We start from the raw sequence: 21,175 nt of genomic DNA, 5'->3' as shown, positions 1-21,175 counted from the left end.
TAAGGGGGAAAAACCAGATAGGTCCAGAAAAAAAGAAAGAGTACAACTTTCCCATCTTCATAACATAGAATGGCAAGGCACAAAGAACCCAAAGTCCATATCCATAAACCTATTTCATTAATAACCAAGAAAACAGGGGTCTGTCCAGGTCTGATGGGGAAAGGGGGAAAGGGGAAGAAATAAATTCAAGTTGTTTTTTTTTTTTTTTTAAATAACTTTTAAAAATCCTTTTAGTTGTTCTTTAACTTAGTGCTTTAAAAATTACTTTGAGTCCTGAGGCAGCTAGCTGGCACAGTAGAAAAAGCAGCAATCCCTGGAGTCAATATGCCTCAAACACTCAGAAACATATGACCCTGAGCAAGTCAATTTATCTCAACTGTCTTCACCCCCAAAAAATTACTTCTGAGTCCTGAATTAAGGCTTCCTTTGTAATTGAGCAAACTCAGTCTGCTGAAGAGTCCATTTATGCACAAATGCCATAGCAGATTCTTTAGTAGAAATAACTGAGTAAAAAGCTACTCATACATTTCACACGTAATTCACTCCTAAATAAATAGGGTAGAAAAAAGCAAGAATATAATTTGTTGCCAATTTAAAATTAACCATTTCCTTCTGTATTCTTGGTATGTGGTTATTTTATGTATTGTCCATGGACAAAAGTTCAATGGGTAAAAGAAGTTTCAAAGATCATTATGGATTTCCCAGTGCATAGTAATCTAAGGGATAAATATATATATATATATATATATTTTTTTTTTTTAATCAGAAGGATTGGAATTTGTCCAATTCAGAGTTTCAAAACACCACAAAAAAGCTAGGTAGGAAAATTCCAATATCTTTATTAGTCTTATTTGGAGAAAATCCTAGACACTGTATTACACTTAATTATTTGTAAACAAAAACAAACAAAACCCACTTGATTGGAATGGCTTTCAAGAAAGAAAACATTCATGTGTCAACAGTATAAGGTCATTTATTAAGATGCAATTAAAACATTTGTTTTAGGAACAATCCTTAATGTTATATTCCTGCCGCTGTAAAACAAGCAATTTCTGGGGACCAAAATCCATTTGCTTATTACTAATATGAATCTTTCACGTAAGGAATTTGGATTCCCATGTAGGTCTCCAGAAGAAACAAAAAGCCTCATAGAGATTATATTCGTATCCAACATTAAAAAGAACTTTATTCTCTATTTGATATCAGATGTTAATGCTGAATTTTTAATATGGGAGATGGAGTAAAAGTGTTCAAAATGCAAGGTATTAGCTACACAGAGTTAACTTCTCAACAAAAAACAGAGACTTAACAGATTCTAAGCAAGAAAAGACACCATCCATTCAACCTCAGATTCTAGGAAAAAAGGGATTTTGATACGACAAATTCATAATCAAAATCTCCATGAAACTATAACTCTATAAGCTAACTCAAAACAGTGAACTGCTTTAAGTGACCCAAAAGGTTTTCATTAAGCTACTGAATTTTTCTGCATTTACCCATATTTAGTGAGAAAGAGAATCAGACTTCCAATTTTTTAAAAATTCTAGAACAAAACCTTTCATACAAAACAAACAACCAGACAATAATCAAACCAAACCAAACCAAACAAAACCTTAACATATAGAAGCAGCATTAAAAATAGGCATAAAAGAATAACTTACTTGGGTTGGAACAAGTACAGGAGGGTATGCCAACTTGTGATGCCTATACATCCAAAATGAAAGTAGCACAATTCCTGCAATTAGCATGATAGGTACCAATGAATACAGCAAGGTGCTGAATAAAGGTGGTTTCGGTGTAACTGGATTGGAAGTTGCTGTGTACGAGAAATAATCACATTTAAAATTGATATATATAACTCTGAATTGATATTTACTGAAGGCTCAAAAGCTAATAAAGGAAAGAAAAGAAAATCAAAAAGGAATATATCTAAATCTTACCTACCACAATCAATATTATAAAGAGTAAATTTTAACTGATTGATTGATTAGACTTTCTTTCTCCCTGCCAACTTACGTATTGTAATCTCCATCTCCGGAAAATAGAAAAACCTTTCATTACACATGTTGCCTTCACAGCAACAGAAATAAACTTCGGGGTTGTCCTTTTTTTCAATGCAATCATTTCTATAACAAAGAGAAAAAATAAAGAATTAGAATTGCAGCTTTTTGACTCATGCACTACAAAAAGCTTTATTGAAAAATTGTCATCATTAAATTAATTAATATATTTATGTTAAACCTAATCTTTTTTTGTAGTGCCAAGGAACTAGAAATTGAGTGGATGTCCAACAACTGGAAAATGGCTAAATTAGCTATGGTATATGAATGTAATGGAATATTATCATTCTATAAGAAATGATGAGCAGACTGATTTTACAAAAGCTGAGTGAAGTGAGAAGAACCAGGAGAACATTATATACAGCAGCAAGATATGATGATCAACTATGATGAACTTGACTCTTTTCAACAATGCAGTGATTCAAGGAAATTCCAACTGACTTATGGTACAAAGTGCCATCTGCATCCAGAAAGATAGAGAACCATAAAGACTGAATGTGGATCAAAGTATAATATTTTCATCTTTTTTTTGTGATTGTTGTTATTTGTTTGCTTGGTTTTTTTTTTCCTCATGGTTTTTTCCCCCCCTTCTGATCTGATTTTTCTTGTACAATATGACAAATATGGAAATATGTTTAGAAGAATTAAACATGCTTATCCTACATCAGATGCCTGCTGTCTTAGGGAGAGAAAAGATGGGAAAGGAGGGAGAAAAATCTGGAACACAAACTTTTGCAAAGGTGAGTGTTGAAAACTATTTTTGCATGTATTTGGAAAATAAAATACTACTGAAAACTTTTAAAAATACTTTTATTGATTATGGTCTATTAATTCATTTAGCAAAAATTAAATAGCATTCTGTTCCTGGATCTTTTGTGATCAACAGACGTTTCCACCTTTAGTTCCTTAAATTTGGTTCCTTGCTTCGTTGAATGATTTTCTCATAGTCATTATTAGAATGATCTAAAAATGTTACTTTCTTTTGTTTTTTAAGTTAGGAAGTTGTGAGAAAGTGTCCTCCTATTAAGTAGTATTAAAAAAATTTTGAAATACCTCACTGTGGTATAAATGTGATTCCAGATAATCAAGGAAGTGCAACCCTCTGAAAGGTTTTATCAACTTGATGTCCAGCAAAAAGATTATAGTCTGATTCCTTAAAACTAAGCTAAAATCAGAAAGATTTCTTAAAAGAAGGTTGAATACCAGGTTGTTGGCAATAGCAAAATATGAAGGTAGTGAGGGATGGTAATATGAAGCTAGTAAAAAGAAAAGCAGTATCAATGAAAAAGATGGATCATGTGAAATCCTTGAGTATGACAATGTCTAAATATTCAGGATGTTCTAAGAATATCTTACTCTAAAGGATTATGTGAAATTAAATTCCCTTTTCCACCTGTCAAAAAAAAAAAAAAGCACACTATCAATTCTATAATTCAAGTTAATGGAAGGAAACATTAGATACCAAAACTCAGTTGTGTTGGGCTTTGGAATGTGCTCTGTCGTTTTTACAGTAGCAGGTTTACATTCCCTAAACACATGGGGCAGTGTTGGAGTAATAAACATGCAGATACCACTCAACTGTATAAATAAATAACTAAAGAAGCATTCTGTCTTTTGGAGAATCCTACACAAAACAGAGGTATAAATGAAATTATTAAAAGATGTTTTTATACACAAACATCAAAATAAAGCACATGGACTCTACTGAAATAAACCCAAGTAATAAAGTAAAGCTAGGCCTTCAACATCAGATCTGCATATAACAAGCACAAAACATTTAAATTGAGTATTTCTACTTATTTTAAACCAAACATTTATCAAATAAATTTAAGATATATTTTTAAAATAATCTGTAATCTCATTTGTGTAAAATGTTGAATTCATAACTAGATGTATATTCAGTTCTAAAGCTCATACCTTTTTGAAAGGAAATCTCCATACATTTTAGCAGAATTAAATAATAATAAAAAGGTAATAGCTATGGTCATATATAGCAAAGATGAATGTAGATTCAGTTAATAAACAAACATATAAGTTGTAGAATTATAACACAATTTCCCCTACAGCATTTATATTTAAGTCTCCAACTGCTTATCAGATGACCAATTTTAATGAAACTTACTTTTCCTCAATTTAAATTGATGTTTTATTCTTTGGTTACTTATTTTTGTGCATTTTTTAATCCCTGCTTTTCATGTAGTCCTATTCACTTTTAACTTTAGACAAATTAATGCTTCAGATAAGAAGTAGCAAGACAGTGGCAGAAAGCTACCTTTTGAGTCAAAAGACCTGGGTTTAAGTCCTTGCCTCTGCCACACTAAAGCTGTGTCATCCTGGGCAAAGCACTAGATTAACTTCTCTAAAACTAAAAAGAAGCTTTGCATTAGTAGTTTCCTACACCCAAGAAATTATAGTTCCTTTTGAAAAGAAAAAAAGACACAAACTTTTAAAAACTATAAAACTCAAAAGTGTTCAACTTTTTCCCCAAAAAGAAGTCTAAGGAGTATTGTGTCACTGAACTGTTCATTGTAGATATTATAGCTGACTTTCAACGAGTGGGCTAAGCTTTTAATATTTTATGATTCTCTTAGTATCAACAGTTTCTAAAATGGTCCTTCAGGAATGTTCAATCAATTGAGAAGGCTTACAAGTTGTGGTTTAACTTCTGCTTGAGACAGACATTCTACTTTGGGAATATCCTAATTATTAAGAAAAGCCTAATTTGGACCTTTTGCACCTATGTACTGCTTTTGATTCTGACCTCTGGGGCCAAAAACAAATCTGATTTCTATTTAAAAATGCCAAATCTTAAAATTCCTGAAGACATTTACACTGTCCCTTTTCATCTCCAGATTAAATATCCCCAGGTCCTTTAACCAATAGATTAAATGGATTAAAAGGTCTTCACCTTTCCCTAGTTCTCTCTTCTGGACATTTTCTAGCTCCTCAATCTCCTTGTAAAGCTTTGTTGCTGAACCAACACAGAAGGTCTGATAAGGATAGTAGTACAGGTGGGCTCTTCACTCCTAGAAGATATGTCTCTGTTCTTCAAGCCCAAAGCTGCACTAGGATTTGGCCCAGATGTCATCCTATTGACATATATTGAGCTTGCAATCCACTAAAATCCATAGATTTTTTTTTTTCAGGACAACTACTAGTCAACATTACCTTTCTCAACTTGTACTTATGAAGTTAAGGTTTTTTTTTTTTTAAACTTAATATTAAGACATTTATGCCTTTTGAATTTTATCTTATGAAAGAGATTCAGTCCTAAGCCTACAAGTCTTTTTCAACTCTTATCTAGTGTATTTGCTATCCTTCCCAGATTTATCACCTACAAATTTGATGAGAATACTACTATCCATGTCTTTATCCAAATGGCTGATAAAAAAAGCAAACCAGCACAAGGCCCAGCAAAGATTACTAAAGTACATCAGAAACATTCCACATGCTGTTCACTAACACATTACAACAACACTTTTAGTAAGGCTATCTAAACACTTCTAAATCCATCTAACTGAACTGTCATCTAATCCAAATTTTTCAACTTTCTTCACAAAATTCGTATGAAATAATTTATAGGCAAATATATCCACAGCATATTTCTCATCCCCTATTTTAGAAATCCATCAAAAAGGAAAATGAGGGTGGTGAGGTATAAGTGTTCCTGATAAAGCCATGCTAGCTCTCTGTAAACATGGCTGTTCACCAAGCAAATCTTTAATGAGCCATTCTTCAATTTTCCCAGGAAGTAAAGTCAAGTTAACAAGGATCTATAGTTTGCAGATATTGTTTTCTCCCCACACTTCTTCAATTTTGTGGCATGATTCCCATTTTCTATATCTTTCAAATTTCACTGACAGTGACTGCACAATCAAATCTGTCTGTTCTTTTATTACTCAAGATGTAATTCATCTGGGCCAGGCAAGCTGAATTCATCAAGGGAAGCTAGCTAGACATTTTCTTACTATAGTCTTACTTATCTTGAGTATAAACTCTTTCTTAGTCATTTCCAGGGCAAGGGTCATTATTTCTAACAGAGAACACAGGAGTAAAATATGAACTTGAGCAGCTCAGCCCCACCTAAATAGTATGTAATCATTATCCTGTCCAACCCTCATTAAAGGTCCTCTCATACTTGGATGCTCTTTTCTACCCTACTATAATTGAAACAACCTAAATCCTTTTGTTGTCCTTAATGCTTAACTCATTTTGATTTTTAGCCTTCCTGACAGTTTTTACAGCACTGTGCCATCTTATATTCACCCTTTGTTATCTAGCTTAGTTTCTATCATTTGTGCATTTGTATTTAAATTTGAGTTGGAGAGGTCTTTGTGATTTCACAAAAGTCTCTTCAAACTAAATCCTTTCCTCCTCATTTGGAATTCCCTCAACTCATTAAAACAGTAAGGAAACCTGGCTTAGGATCACCCCACTCCACCACCATAAGCTACCTATGTAACCTTAGGCAAATCATTAACCTCTTCTAGCCTCATTTTTGTCATCTTAAAATAAGGGAGTCAGTGGTTTAAGAGGCTCCTTTGAACTCCAGATCTATGATCATCTAAAGCAGAGATGTCAAATTCAAATAGAAACACATACTTGTGGGCAGTAGGTTGACTTAAAAAACAAAACACAAAACACAAATTAACATTATCTATGTTACTTATTTTTACTTATTTTGTTTAAGCATTTCCAATTATACAGTAATCCAATTCAGAAGCTGGGACAGAACTTTGACACATCTATTCTAGATTTCTCCGAGGTATAAGTCTCAGATGGCAGAGATTCCAAGCCATGCTCCCTTCTTTGCAGTATGCTTTTTTGATCAAGACCAAGCACAGGGCCCTGGCCCTGGATTATAGATGTTTAAAAAATCCTTGACAATACCCCAACCCTTCAAATCAGAAGGCACTCAAAGGGGAAAAGAAAAACTTTACCAAAAAGCATCAATGATAACTTGTAACTTGAATACTTTCTGATTCATTAGCTGTTTTTCAATAAACAACAACTATTAAAAACTAGTAGATTTATTCTATTCCATTTTATTTTACTTTTAGTTCTATATTCCACCATCCATCCAATGAGAAGGCAAAAAAATACAAAATTAATGACAAATATGAAGTAATGCAAAACCCATTTCCACATTAGCCATATTCCAAAATGAAAAAAAAAAAAAGAAAAAGAAAAAAAATATGCTTCAATCTGTATTACGAGTTCCTATCACCTTTCTAACAAGACCACATGACCAAAGAGAAAAGATAGTAGAAAAATAAGATGAATTTAGAGACCAAGTATAAATGTATTCATACTTTTGAACAGTGTTGTTCATTATTAATAATATATGGCTAAGATCTGATCTGTGATGGCTAAATGATGGCGGTAACAGGTGTTAGTTAACTAGTGTTAGTACTCATGTCACATGATGATGCAGCACTTTTTAGTTCTAAAATGTAAGGTAAACTAACTAAAGATTTTCTTTCTTTCTTTTCCCCCCCATGATCCTTAAATCTCTTTAGCATTGCCCTCATAAAAATCAAAGGGCTAATTCTAATTCTCACCAGTAAATATAAAATACCTATGGAAATTAACTACAGTATCTTGCCGTCAGTCAGAAACCCAACCACTAAGTCACTCTACTCCAACCTGAAATATTTGATCCAAGTTCATTTAATGAAATGGCTTTTTAAATAAGATGGTTTTGTAATATAATTTCTAATATTGAGTTAAAATGTCTCTTGGGAAAGAAAACAAAAAACTCTCTTGAAAGAAATAGAGTAAGATTAGCTACTTCAAGACATTTAAGGAACAAAACAAACAAACAAAAAAAGAAAGACTGAGATTTGTAATATTTTTCTTTCCCATATAGGTTGAGCAAAGAAATCTTTAGAACAATTGGAAAATCTATTTTCCTTGAAAATGGACAAAAATAATTTAATTATGCTGAAATTTTGGGTGGGAGTGATTCTAGGTATAGGTATTAATTGCACTTGCTATTTAGGTGCTGATTTAAAACATACTGAAGATGTAAACTCTTTATTGATCTTTAAAAATACAATTACTATTTTTATCTTAAGAAAAAAAGGAAATATTATAGAAATATAGCAACTAATTAAAAATTCTTTGTATTGATATTCCTTTGTAACAATTACTCAATAAAAATTATTTTGGAGGTTCATCATAAAATAGTTTTGCTTACTTACCTGTCATAACAGTTAATATCATCCAACCAACAACCTTGCTTTACTATTTCAATTGAGCCAGAAATATTTTTCCACGTTGCAAAGCAGTGTCGTCGTTTATCTTTGTCACCATAACAAGGTTCAACACCAGTACGATTCGTTCTATCTTTTTCCCAATTAGCATTATAGAAGATGCACTCCTGCGTTTCTGATCTGCCAAGTATAGCACCTGCCAAGTATAAAAAATAATTAACTGTTAGCATCAGAAATTAGTTTCTTATTTAAAATAAGTATTCAAAGTCTTCTTATTCATATTTTAAGATATGTAGGTTCACCTCCTACTTTCTACTCCCATCCTTTTTCCTATTTCTATTCTTTGGTCAGCATATATTGATTGACACAACTCGTACCAATTCAAACAAATGGAATTTGTTCTCTCTCTCTCTCCTTTCTTTCCTTCCTTTCTTTTTTATGCTGTGGCAATTGGCGCTAAGTGACTTGCCCAGGGTCACACAGCTAGGATGTGTTAAGTGTCTGAGATCAAATTTGAACTCATGTCCTCCTCATTTCAGGGCTGGTGCTCTATCCAATGCACCATCTAGCTGCCCCAGATTGTCTGTTTCTTATTCTGCTTTTATTCTCTTCTTCAGCCTGGATTTCTTCATGAACTCCATTCTGATGGAGGATTCTGGCATACCCAAAAAAATGACCATTTTTTGTTTAATTTTTTCAGTTGCATGCAACCTTTATTATCCCATTTGAGGCTTTCTTGGCAAAGATAGTGAAGTGTTTGCTATTTCTTTTTCAAAGTTATTTTACAGATAGGAAAATGAAGTAAAGAGCGTTAAAAGACTTGTTCAGGGTATCACAGCTAAGAAAATAACTTAAATCATGTAGCCTGAGTTACTCAAGTGTTTGTTTGGCTTTTATTTTTTAAGGGGTTGGTTGGTTTTAAATAAAAAGGACACCATAGCACAGTTCATATGGGTGTTGCAAAAGATACTTTACATGTAATACCAAAATCCTGTTTTTACCATTGACTTCTTATAGTAACCCTGGCTATGTCACTTCTCTTCTATGTTCTTCACTATCTCATTATCTGTAACTTGGAAAATTTATTAAGTAAATGATTTCTAAAGTCCCTTCCAATTTCAAAAGTGTCATGATTCCAGGAACCTCACGGTGTCTTCTAAGATATTTAAAGTTCATATTCCTGAAAATAATTCTAGAAACAATGACAATAACAAAACTAAACAACAACAACAAAAAGGAAGGGCAAAGGGAGCTTAGTACTGCCACACTGATTCAAGGAGGGAGCTGTGTATCACTGAAATAGTAACTTGAACAGAGATTTAGATTGTTTTGTATATTATATTGTATTAGAGATTTATCGTGTATTGTATTCAAAGTAGCCCCTGCCAGATGAAAGCCATGCATTAGTGGAAAATTTCTGAGTTAGGTCACCTTTTCTCCTTTATATAGGGCCTCAATATATGATTCCTAGCTAGTTGTTGGAATAATTAAAGTGATTCTCAGTGGATCTCCAATTTATCTGTAATAAGAAAGTCCATCCATGCCATTTTGCTATAAGATTATCTTGAAATAACTTGTACAAATATGAAATAACTTGTACAAGTAGCTTAAACCATGGATGATAACATATGGTAATCTATACTTAAATGGCTGAGATTATTATTATTAATCAGTACAGAAATAATGTCTTCCTTAAAAGTAAAGGATCTTTTTATAAGCTTGGGGGAAAGGGAGAATAATCAATATTAAAGGAAGAAAAAAATTGCAATAGGCTAGTTACTGTCACTCCTCTAAAGGAGTCAAGCAACCAATATGCACTGCATTGTTACCTAAAAGAATACTTTTTTTCATTTTATTTTTCTTGTTTTGTTTAGTTTTGTTTTTGGCAACACGACTAATATGGAAATATGTTTTGCATGACTTTATGAATGTATAATTGATATCATATTACTTGCCTATTCAATGGTTAAGGGAGGAGAGGGAGAGAATTTGAAATTCAAAATAACTTTTAAAAATTAATGTTAAAATAAATAATATATTACATATTGTATAATTATAATTATAAAGCAGCAGTTCTCAAAACTTTGAGATATCAAAACCCCTTTGCCATTTAAAAAAATATTTTAAAATGTATTCGTATTTTATTTTTATATTAAAAACATTAATAGATTACTTCCAATTCCTAAGGGTTCTTTTATAATAGAGAAAAAGAATTAAGTAAAATTAATAATATAACATCCGTTACACTCTTAAAAATTGAGTACCTCAAAATCTTTTTTGTTATAGCTCTAAATAGCTACTGTACTAGATATTAAAACATAATTTAAAAAAATTCACTTAAAAATAAAAATAATAAATCTAATGCATGTTAATATAGGAACAAAATTTTTATTAAAAAACACATTTTCAAAGAGTGGCATTGCTTTGCATATTTTTGCTTCTCTCTTTAATGTCTGGCTTAATAGAAGACAGGTAGATTCTCATATCTGCTACTTCATTCAATTTGTTGTAATACATTGTTTTGGTTGAAGTATATGAAGATCTGCCATAACACAGATGTGTAGTTGGAAAATAAGAGAAAGTATTTTATTGAGGGAGAAGGAAGGGAACAAGCACTTATTAAGCACCTTTTAAAGGCTGGGGATTGTGCTAAACTTCTTAAAAATATTATCTCATTTGATTCTTTCAACAATCCTGAGAGACAGCTGCTATTATTATCCCCATTTTAGAGATGAGAAAACTGAGGTACACAGAGAATAAGTGATTTTATTAAGTCATACAGCCAGGAAATATCAAAAACAAAATCTGAACTCAGGTCTTCCTGATTTCAGGCTCTGCACAGCACTCTGCCACTGAGAAGGGCATTATTACTATGAAAATATGGATTCCCCAATCACACTTTGAAGACCATTATGCCTGAAAGCAATATTCTAATTTAGACCCATCTTGACTGTCCATTTTTAGGGAGGTAATAGTTCAATTAATAAAGTTTTCTGATATATTAAGTGATCTAATTTCAAAAGTAGTATTAATGTTTCTGGATTTGCAAAAGAAAAAACCCACAGCAAAATCAAGGATAAACTTTAGGAAGGGATAATATTGAGATGATACAAATCTACACTTAAAACTCTAAAAGACCATGGTGGGGAAAGTATTCAAACTGTCCAGGAGAAAGGTAGATAGTATATCTTTTTAGAGGAAAAAAAGAACTATGGGGGCTTTCTGAAGGGAGAAAAAAAACACATCAAAATATTATAAATAAGGTAGCAGCACCTGAATACTCTATAATTCAAAAGTCTAATATTGTTCATATTAAGTGAAGGTCCCAGGGGAAAAAAAAAAAGTGGAGAAAATGGAGAATAAGAAGAGAAAAAGGGGAAAGTGACATATTTTCTTAGGGCTAATTCATTATAAATTTAGGGCTAAAAGTAACCTGAGAATCCATATAATCTCAACTCATTTTACAATGGAAATAACAATGAAGAACAGAGATATAAAAATGACAAATGTATACAAATGTTAGCTACGCCCTAACACCAATTTAAAGTTAAGAACAGATGTGCAACTACAAAACACACCATTTTTTTCCAGAATGATTTTTCAAGGTTTTTTTCCAAATTAGTCCTAGCTATATATTTGCAATAGTTTTTTGTTTTGTTTATCCCCAGCACAGAGGACTCCCAGCAAGGCCTAGGCAACAGTGATCACACTAAAATAAGGACTAGTATGTCAGCGTTGATACATCCATACATCCCAGGCCCAGAATGAGAATAAGGGATCAAATTAACTAACCTGTGTAAAGTACTATGCAAATCTTAAAAATGCTACATAGTGCTAAAGGAATTATTCTTGTTATTAGAATCTTAAAACTGGACCATAAGGAGAGAGAAGTTTAGATCAAAAAGAGGCAATATAGGAGCCCAGCCCTTGAGAATTTTAGTTTTTTAAAAAGCTGTACTTTGGAACATAATTAAATCCTTTCCAACTCAGAAGCTTTTATTCTTTTTCATATGTTCATACGTCATATGTTTATCCCACCAATTTCCCTAAGAAATGTTTTTATTAACTTTTAAGGTCCAAAAATACTTTCTTAAATATCTTTTAAAGACAATTTTAAAAATATATTGGGTAAGAGGCGAACAGAAAGTCTAGGCCCTGTGACATACACTACTGGCATCAGATATACTAATTTTATTAGAAAAAATACATACAATATCCGCTTATTTCTTTTCTAATTTCCTCATCTTAAAAATAACTGTAAATGACACTAAAAAAAGATAAGATTATCTTTCTTACTTGTTTCCACTTTCTTCCACATTTAATTACTATTTGTTCAAAATTTTTTGTTTCTACATGAGTTTTTACTAAAAATATCAACTGAAAAATAAAGTGATAAAAACAAAAACCTCTCCCTCATTTTTATGAAGATGGTGGGGGACCAATGGGTACAGAAGAATACAAATACTTGTTGATTAATAAGCTGCTCAGTTTTGCTGAAGTGACTTTACCCTTACTAGTTGAAACTTTGTTATGAGAAAATGTTTTTTTGGATTTGGGTGTGGGGAGAAGAAAATTTGGATAGACAATATGCAAATTAATGAGCAAAGGAATATTACTATTTTAAAAATAAAATCAAAATCTCCAAGCACATTATGCTGCTATATCACAGGAAGCCAGAAGATGGCTATATGCACAATGTTCTGGCCATCTTTATGTCATAACATTTCATTCTAGGCCCGTCCTCCAGTCAATCATCCAAATCTTATCCTAGGAGTCCTAAACTGCTGAGTGATGAGAGTTCTCCTTAAATAGCCTCCCCAGACCCATTCTCAGCTGTTCTCCAATCATCTTTAAGGCATACCACCTCACTCAGCCTAATGGCACCTCCACTTATCATCCCTGTAACTATCCAGATCAAAACACCTTGGCCATCACACCCATCTATAGATTATTTTCCATTATTAGACTATAACATCCTTTAAATTTTTTATTAAAAAATATTAATCAATTGCTAAAATATAAATTATTAAATTATTTTTAAGCTTTTTTATTTTCAAAATACATGCAAAGATAATTTTCAACATTTACTCTTGTAAAACTCTTGTATTCTAAATTTTTCTCCCTCCCTTCCCCCTATCTCCCTCTCCTAGGCAGCAAGTAATCCAATATATAGACTACAATTTCCTTAAAAGGTGCCTACATATTTGGACACCAAGGCCTTAGTATGGTACCTGGCTTTCATTAATTTATTAATTTCATTAATAAATGTTTTATTACATACTATCCATTTTCTAACAGAAATAATGGATTAAATTTAAATATGCTGAGTAAGAAACATTTTTAATATAACCAACAAGAATTTGTGTGGTTTAATGATGAACACTTATAGAGAATTTTATTTTGGGGGAAGGGAAAAATGCGGAAGGGAACAAAAGTGGCTGATAATAAAATGTTTTTAATTTAAATAATAACTTCATCATTTGCTTGGAAAACATATCCTAGGCTATAGTGGAATTAGGACACATGTATTCTACTTGTGGTTCTATAGAAATATGTCTGGAGACGCTGCTTCCTTCTTCCAGGCCAAAGTTTCCTGTTACCTATATAATTTTGGGCAAAGTACTTAAACTCTACTGTTATGGGCCAGAACTTTGAAACAAGGATTCTTAAAAGATGTTAAGTCAGTGGAATTGATGAAACAATGGTTATTTAGTGTCCTAATGTGTATCCTAATGATAATGGTTTCCTAGTGATATGATTGGTTTATACTCAGTGTAGAGCATATAAGCTGGGACCCTCAGCCAGATTCAGAGGGCAGAGAACAAAGGACTGGAGGCTGAAACACAAACCCTTGGACTCAGACTCACTTCATCTCCCACCACTATGGTGGCCTATCCTACTGCATTTTCTCCACTGAAACCAAGCAAGTCCCCTCTGAAGGCTACTAGAAAGCTAGCTGAGCACCAGGGAAAGGAGACAATAAAGACTTTTGGACTTTAACATCTGGTTATTCTTGTGGTGATTAATTTGCTAAAAGGAAGGCTGCCCCTAAGACCTCCATAAAACCAAACCAAGAACTTTACACTCTACAATTCTAACAGTTGGATTGAGTGACCTCTATATTCCCTTCCAATTCTAAATTTATGATTCTTTGAGCCTCATTCAATAATAAGGGAAAGAAATTACTACTGTACATACATGTCCTATATGCAATTCTCTGTCTTAATGAATAACAACTATTACATTGTCTCTACTTTAAAATGATAAAACACTTAGCCATAAATATTCACTGCCAACATAATTTTCAATTTTATAATGTCCTTAGTATGAGTAAAATTTTAGTTCAAAAAATTTTATGTCTCTTTTTTTAGTTCTATTTTATAAAATAACAGCCAGACTTCAAAATTCGCATGCAACCTTGGAATAATTTAATTCAATTAAATAATTACTGAGTACCAAGCAATATATTTTAAATTTTTTTGCATCTCCAACTGCTTACTGAGATCAAACTAGAGATCCCATAGATATCTTAAACTCAACATTTCCAAAACTGAACTCATCATCTTTTCACCTCCACTTCCCAATTCCACACCAAACTGTTTGCCTATCTTACTTCCCTATTACTGTTGACATTATCACCTTCCTCCCATTCATAAAAAATTTATCTAGAAATTCCTTTCAAAATAACTATAAAGATATATAGCAGTTGGCTTACAAAAAACTTTAAAAGTATTTTCAATGACTATATCTCCAAAACCCTTATAGAAATTCAGATAGACTAAAATATTTGGAAAAAGATTAAATGTCTCATGACTGGGTTGTAAATATAATAAAATGGTAATATGAACAAAATTAATTATATATAGAATACCATTATAATTAAATTACCAAAGAGTCACTTTATGGAATCAGACAAGACAACAGATTTCATTGGAACAAAAGGTCACAAATGGAAAAGATGAAAAAAGAAAATCAAGTTGTTTTAGTGTCTGTCACCTAGCATTTATTAAGCACCTACTGTGTGCCAGGCACTGAGCTAACCTCAGGAGATATAAAGGAAGGCAAAAGACAGTCTCTTCAGTCAAGAGGCTCACAGTCTAATGGACGAAACAACATTTAAACTACTATATGACAGTCCCAATCCTCATACTGTTATAATGGAAAAGATAATATAAATCATGAACCAACAAGATATACACAGGATAAATTAGAGATAATCAACAGAGGGAAAGCACTAACATTAAAGATGAACAAGAGAAAAGAAGGAGCTTATAACAAAATGAACTCATTTTGTGGCTTTTATAAAATATGAAGCCAAATTTTATATTTATGAAAATTTAAACAAGCAATAAAAGGTTTAGAAAAGCTACTGTGGGAAGTGAGATAGTAAACTGATTAGAAAGATTTAGTAAGATTGCCTACCAGCAGTAAAAGTCCATTTGAGGTCATGTAACAAACAAATATTTGCAATAGATACAATTAGAATAGCTACATAATTTTCTCTACCACCTTCTCCCTCCCTCTCTTTGGGAATGCACATATCTCTTAATCATCTAGCTCTTTTCAATTGTTCCTTATAGTATATTTTCCTTTGTAGTTTTCTTTTAAGTCTTGTGTTTGCACTTACAATTTTTTTCTTCCAGAATCCTGATTTTATTTCATTTCTTTTCTTTTCTATCTCTTTCTCCAGGTTCATTTCTCCTAGACATTCTTGTAATTCTTTTGGCCAACTCATGATTTTTTCTCTGACTCTCTGCCTGTTCATATTGCAGAATTAGTTTCTTCTTTTCTGTTTGCCTTTGGGCTTTCAATTATCACATAGGATTTTTTTTTTTTTGTACTTGATGTTTTCTTTTGTTTACTCATGTCAACCCCAGTTTTTGTTTTGGAAATTTTTGCCAGGATCTCCTCCCTCGGGTACAGTTGCATACATAGGACAGGCCTTGTTTGGCTTTGTTTCCTCGTTAGTCTAAATGCTGGTATTGCTGCTTCTTTGAATGGGATGACTGGTACTAGGTGCCACACTCTGCCTCAATCCCTGGTCTCCTAGTCAGTCACTCTTGATGTTGGGTTATGCCCTTTCCTTCTTTCTCTGTGAAAATTCTCAGTAAGAGTTGGTTTCCTCTCCTACTGTGGGTTTGAAAGGCTCCTGTTCAATTTTGGAGATCATAGTGTTCTGCAACTTCCTAAAAGACCCCCAACAATGAGAGTACATAAGTGTTGAGTTGACCTTGTTCTCCTTTCAGGACTCCTAGTGCTTCAAGAAATCCATCACTAAATGTTCTGTGCCTGTGTAATCCCCTACAAGGCCTGGCTCAGAGAAGGGCTCAGGAGCCCACACTGGTTTACAATCCCTTGGTGTTTTCTTGTTAAAAATATCCACATGCTTCATTTACATTTGCTGAAACTTATATCAATTTCCCTTTTACTATCACTTTTCATTCCCGAATTTTCAGACTCATTCACAAAAGTTTTATCCAATTTCCTTGGCAAGACTCATTTGGCCAGTCAGCCCCTGTAATGGGCTGAGGCTTGAGTTGATGCACTGAGGTCCCAAGCATGTAAGGCTAAACAGTAATTGGACCATACTCTCATTAATATATATACTTGGAGAAAGAATGCCCCCCCCCCCCACTCTCTGTTCAAGTCCTGATGTGTTGTATAGGAAATGACGATTTTGGTGGGTGGAAGCAGAGGGGCAGGAAGAAAGGCAGAGAGAGAGACTGCTGGCTGGGTTCTGCTCTGGTAGCTTCTGGTCTGGCTGGCTTCTTGACGTAGCTGCTGACATTGCTAATTTCCCTTTACCTCAGATTCCCTTTTACCTCAGATTCCCTTTTACCTCCGATCCTTCTTCACCTCTACTGAGAATAAAGATTGAAGATTTTCCCTTAACCTGAATTCCTGACTCTGGCTGATTTTAAAATATGCGGTCATCACAAGCCCCATTTTTGGTGTAGTTTGGACTAGATGGGCAACTTCATTTCTGTTTCTCCTTAAGTTTCTTTATTACTATTCTATTTGGGGACTTTTTTAGATATTTGCTGGGATGAATGTAGGAGAGATGTATTTTCCTACTTTTTACATCATCTTAACCTGAACTTAACCCAGGAGAATAACAATCTTCTTCCAAAATGTTTTATATATCTTGAATATCATCTCTTTTTTTCCTCCTTTCTCCACCTCAGTGATATCAAATGTGATATCAAAATGCTTTATTCAAGCAGGTCCTGAAAAGCCAGCTTCCCTCAAAATTTTCTCAAACTAATAAACCTGTGAAAAGTCACTATTTTTCAATTACCTTTCCTTGATTGTTTTTCAAATGAGTTATAAGTATAGAAACTTACTATTTTCTTCTGATTTTTTTTTAATCTTTTGACTTTGCTCTAATATTTCTTCTTGCCTACTGGAAATATTTAGTTATAATTTATCCATTCTATTTTTTTTCAGTTTTCCCCAAGTTTATTTAATTTCTAATTATAAATCAATTTAAATATTTTAACCTTTTAGTAATTAAATGTTCATATTCAATTGTCTATATACAAACAATACTGTCTCTCTTAGAGGATAATGTATTCAATGACTTCGAAAGTAGGAAGTCCTAACTTGGGTTTTGTGGACCCAAGTAGCCTGTGAACTTGAAAGGAAAAAAAAAACACTTTTATTTTCACTAATTTCTAATTTTTTTTTGCATTTCCTTCTATCATAAATATTGTCAATAAAATATTAATTCTGAGGACTCCATGCACTTCACCAGACTTCCAAAGGGATCAAGAAAGAAGTTAAAAATTCCTGCCACAGAAGAAAACATTACCCTTATAAGAACACACTTGGCATTTAGTAGGCATTTAGCAAATGCCTGTTGATTTATAGAATGACAAAAATTCAATATAAAGTAAAATAAGAAAACTGTGGGTGGATTTTGTTCATTTATTGTAAGTCACTATTTAATTTGTTTCCTTTCTTAAACAATGTTTGATGATGAAGAAATGCTGGAAAGTCATCACAAGGGAGCCAGGGACCATGATCACAGTTCCAAGGTAAAGCGGAATACTAGCACTTGTGGCAACAGAGGATCGGAAATATCTGAGAGAACACAAGAGTAGTTGAACAAAGATCAAATCTTTCCCAGCATTATACTATCTTAATGCATCAAAAACTTGTAGACCACTAAAACTAGATCTGAAAACAGCACAAAAGTCTAAAGCTTAGGACAATACCATCACTCCTCCACCCAGGTGAGCCCAACTTTAACATAAAACTTTATGTAAGGAAAAATATAGAAGAATGAGCAAATGACAAGAAAAGAATTTGATCATAAAAAGCTACTATTACAGTGAGAGAAAAGACCAAGACATAAACTCAGAGAAGACAGCCTGTGAAAACAGCTAACAAAAAAATGCCTTAAAGAAAAATGCTAATTCTACCTAAGCCCAAAAAGAATGCCTGGAACAGTTGAAGAAAGAAATAAGAGTGCTAGGGAGGAAATAGGAAAAGAAAGAAGAATGATGCAAGAAAAATATGAGAAGAGAATTAATAGTTTGATAAGAGGCAAAAAAAAAAAAAGGAAAAGAACACCTGTAAAAAAATATTTGGCCTAATGACAAATGAGTCACAAAAATTTAATGAACCCCTTAAAAAGAAGAATGGGTCAAATGGAAAAGGATATTAAAAAATTCACTGAAGAAAAGAACTACTTAAAAAATATAATTGACCAAATGGAAAAAAGCTCAAAAGTTATTGAAGAAAACCATTTCTCAAAAATTAGAATTGGATAAGTGAAAGCTAATGATTCAATGAAACATTAAGAAACAATAAAACAAAGGCAAAAAATTTTAAAAAAGAAAATGTGAACTATTTTCAATGGAAAAATAATTTGAAAGACAGATTGAGAAGAGATAATTTAAGAATTATTAGATTACCTAAAAGTTATGATCAAAGAATCTAGACAACATATTTCAAGAAATTATCAAGAAAAACCGCCCCAACATCTCAGCTGCAGAGGGTTAAATAGAAATTAAATGAATCCACCAATCACCTCCTGAAAGAGATTCCAAAATGAAAATTTCATAGTAGCTTTCAGAGCTCCCAAATAAAGGCCAGAATACTTTTCAAGCAGTCAGAAAGAAACCATCCAAACACTGTAGAGCTACAGTCAGAATCACACAAAATTTAGCAACTCCCAAATTAAGGATGTAAAAGACTTGAAATATGATATTCTAGAAGGCAAAAGACCTGGGATTACAACCAAGAATCACTTACTTAACAAAAATGAATATAATGCGTCATGGGGAAAAATGCATATTTAATGAAATAAAGGATTTTCAAGCATTCCTGATGAAAAATCCAGAGCTGAACAGAAAATTTAACATTCAAACACAAGACACAAGAGAAGCATAAAAAAAGTAAACGTGAAAACATAATCATAAGGATCTCAATAAATAAAACTGTTTATATTCTTATGTGGGAAGATAACACATGTTATCCCTAAGAAATTCATCATTGTTAGGATAGTTTAAAGGACTTTAACATAGACTGAGGACATGAATGTGAGTCCATTATATTAGAATTATCTCAAAAAAAAAAAATAAGTGGTAAGAAAGAGGGATGGATAAAGCAAAGGGATAGAGAAGAAATGAGTAAAATGAAAATTTTTTCTACCATGAGTCAAGCAAGGAAGAGTTTTATGGTGGAGAAAAAGATGGAGAGGGGAAAATGCTTGAACCTCACTCTTGTCAGAATTATTTCAAACAGGGAGGAATACATATGCACACACAACCAATAGTCTAGAAATTTAACTTATCTAAGAGGCAAGTGAGAGAGGTAAAAGATAACAGAAGAAGACAGTATTAAAAAAAAGAACAAATTAAGAGAGAAAGTATCTAGAAGAAAAGCAGTTGAGGGGTAAAAAGAGAAAGGAAGAAGAAACAAAAGAAAATGGGATGAAGGGAAAAAAACAGTAAATCATAAATGTAAACATGAATAAAATGAGCACACCCATTACATAGAAGAACTGGGAAATCATTGTACATAGCAACAGCAATGTTGTAATTATGTAATCAATGTAATGATGATCAACCATGAAACACTTAGCTACTCTAATCAACATAATGAACCATGACAATTCCAAAGGTCTCATGATAAAGAAAATGCCATCTTCCTCTAGAGAGAGCACTGGTGAGCTGAGTGCAAATATATTTCTCACATTCTTTTTCTTTCTTTTTTAAAAAATATGGGTAATATGGAACTGTTTTGCATGATTTCACATATATAGTTGATATCATATTGTCTTTTCACTGGGTAGGAAAGAAGTAGGAGGTAGGAAGAAAATTTCAAAATTTTAAGAGTATTATAAATAATTGAGAATATTTTTTAATTTTTTAAATTTTAATTATATATTTAAAATTACATATATATGTATATATATATGACAGTAATTTATATCTGTTTCAAAAATTATTTGCTGATATGAAACTGAGTATGCTACCCTAAGGTAATCATATATTAATATTCTTTTCTCTTTCATCCCAAATCACAACTACTCATCCTGAGTCCAGATTTCCCCAATTACCTGAATGTGGTATGGGGGAAGGGCAGCTATGTATAAAATCACCCACTATGTTGTTGTCAGTTTGCATCATACCACCTGATTATACAGGTATGACTTGTGTAACTCAGAACAAGTATAGTGATTACAAAATAATCACTTAGCTTGGGGGTTGGGGGAAGTGCCACATGGTCTCTCATGTATAATACAGCACATTATGTGACTTTCCAATGCAGACTGATTCTTAGATATGATCAAGAATATTCAGAGAAGAAACTCAGATCAGCAAGAATAGAGTAAGTCCAGAAATGGATCCTTACTTATCTCTAAGGGGGTCCTAAAGTCCTGATATAGCC

The 21,175-nt window shown here is 32.7% G+C and overlaps 1 protein-coding gene across 2 annotated transcripts in view; it reads right to left on the bottom strand.

The window, feature by feature from the left end:
• The window catches only part of ACVR2A (activin A receptor type 2A), a 134,999-nt gene that overhangs the window by 46,321 nt on the left and 67,503 nt on the right, over positions 1 to 21,175 (bottom strand). For both annotated transcript variants that reach the window (XM_003763845.4, XM_031960037.1), the window contains exons 2-4: positions 8,264 to 8,471; positions 2,017 to 2,126; positions 1,662 to 1,816 (exon numbers count right to left, since the gene is read on the bottom strand). In XM_003763845.4, the coding sequence (XP_003763893.1) occupies positions 1,662 to 1,816; positions 2,017 to 2,126; positions 8,264 to 8,471 (473 nt within the window). The remainder of the gene's footprint in view (positions 1 to 1,661; positions 1,817 to 2,016; positions 2,127 to 8,263; positions 8,472 to 21,175) is intronic.

The sequence above is a fragment of the Sarcophilus harrisii genome, chromosome 3 (genome assembly GCF_902635505.1).
Source record: "Sarcophilus harrisii chromosome 3, mSarHar1.11, whole genome shotgun sequence".
Taxonomy (NCBI): Eukaryota; Metazoa; Chordata; class Mammalia; order Dasyuromorphia; family Dasyuridae; genus Sarcophilus; species Sarcophilus harrisii.
This window is presented reverse-complemented; position numbering and strand designations above follow the sequence as displayed.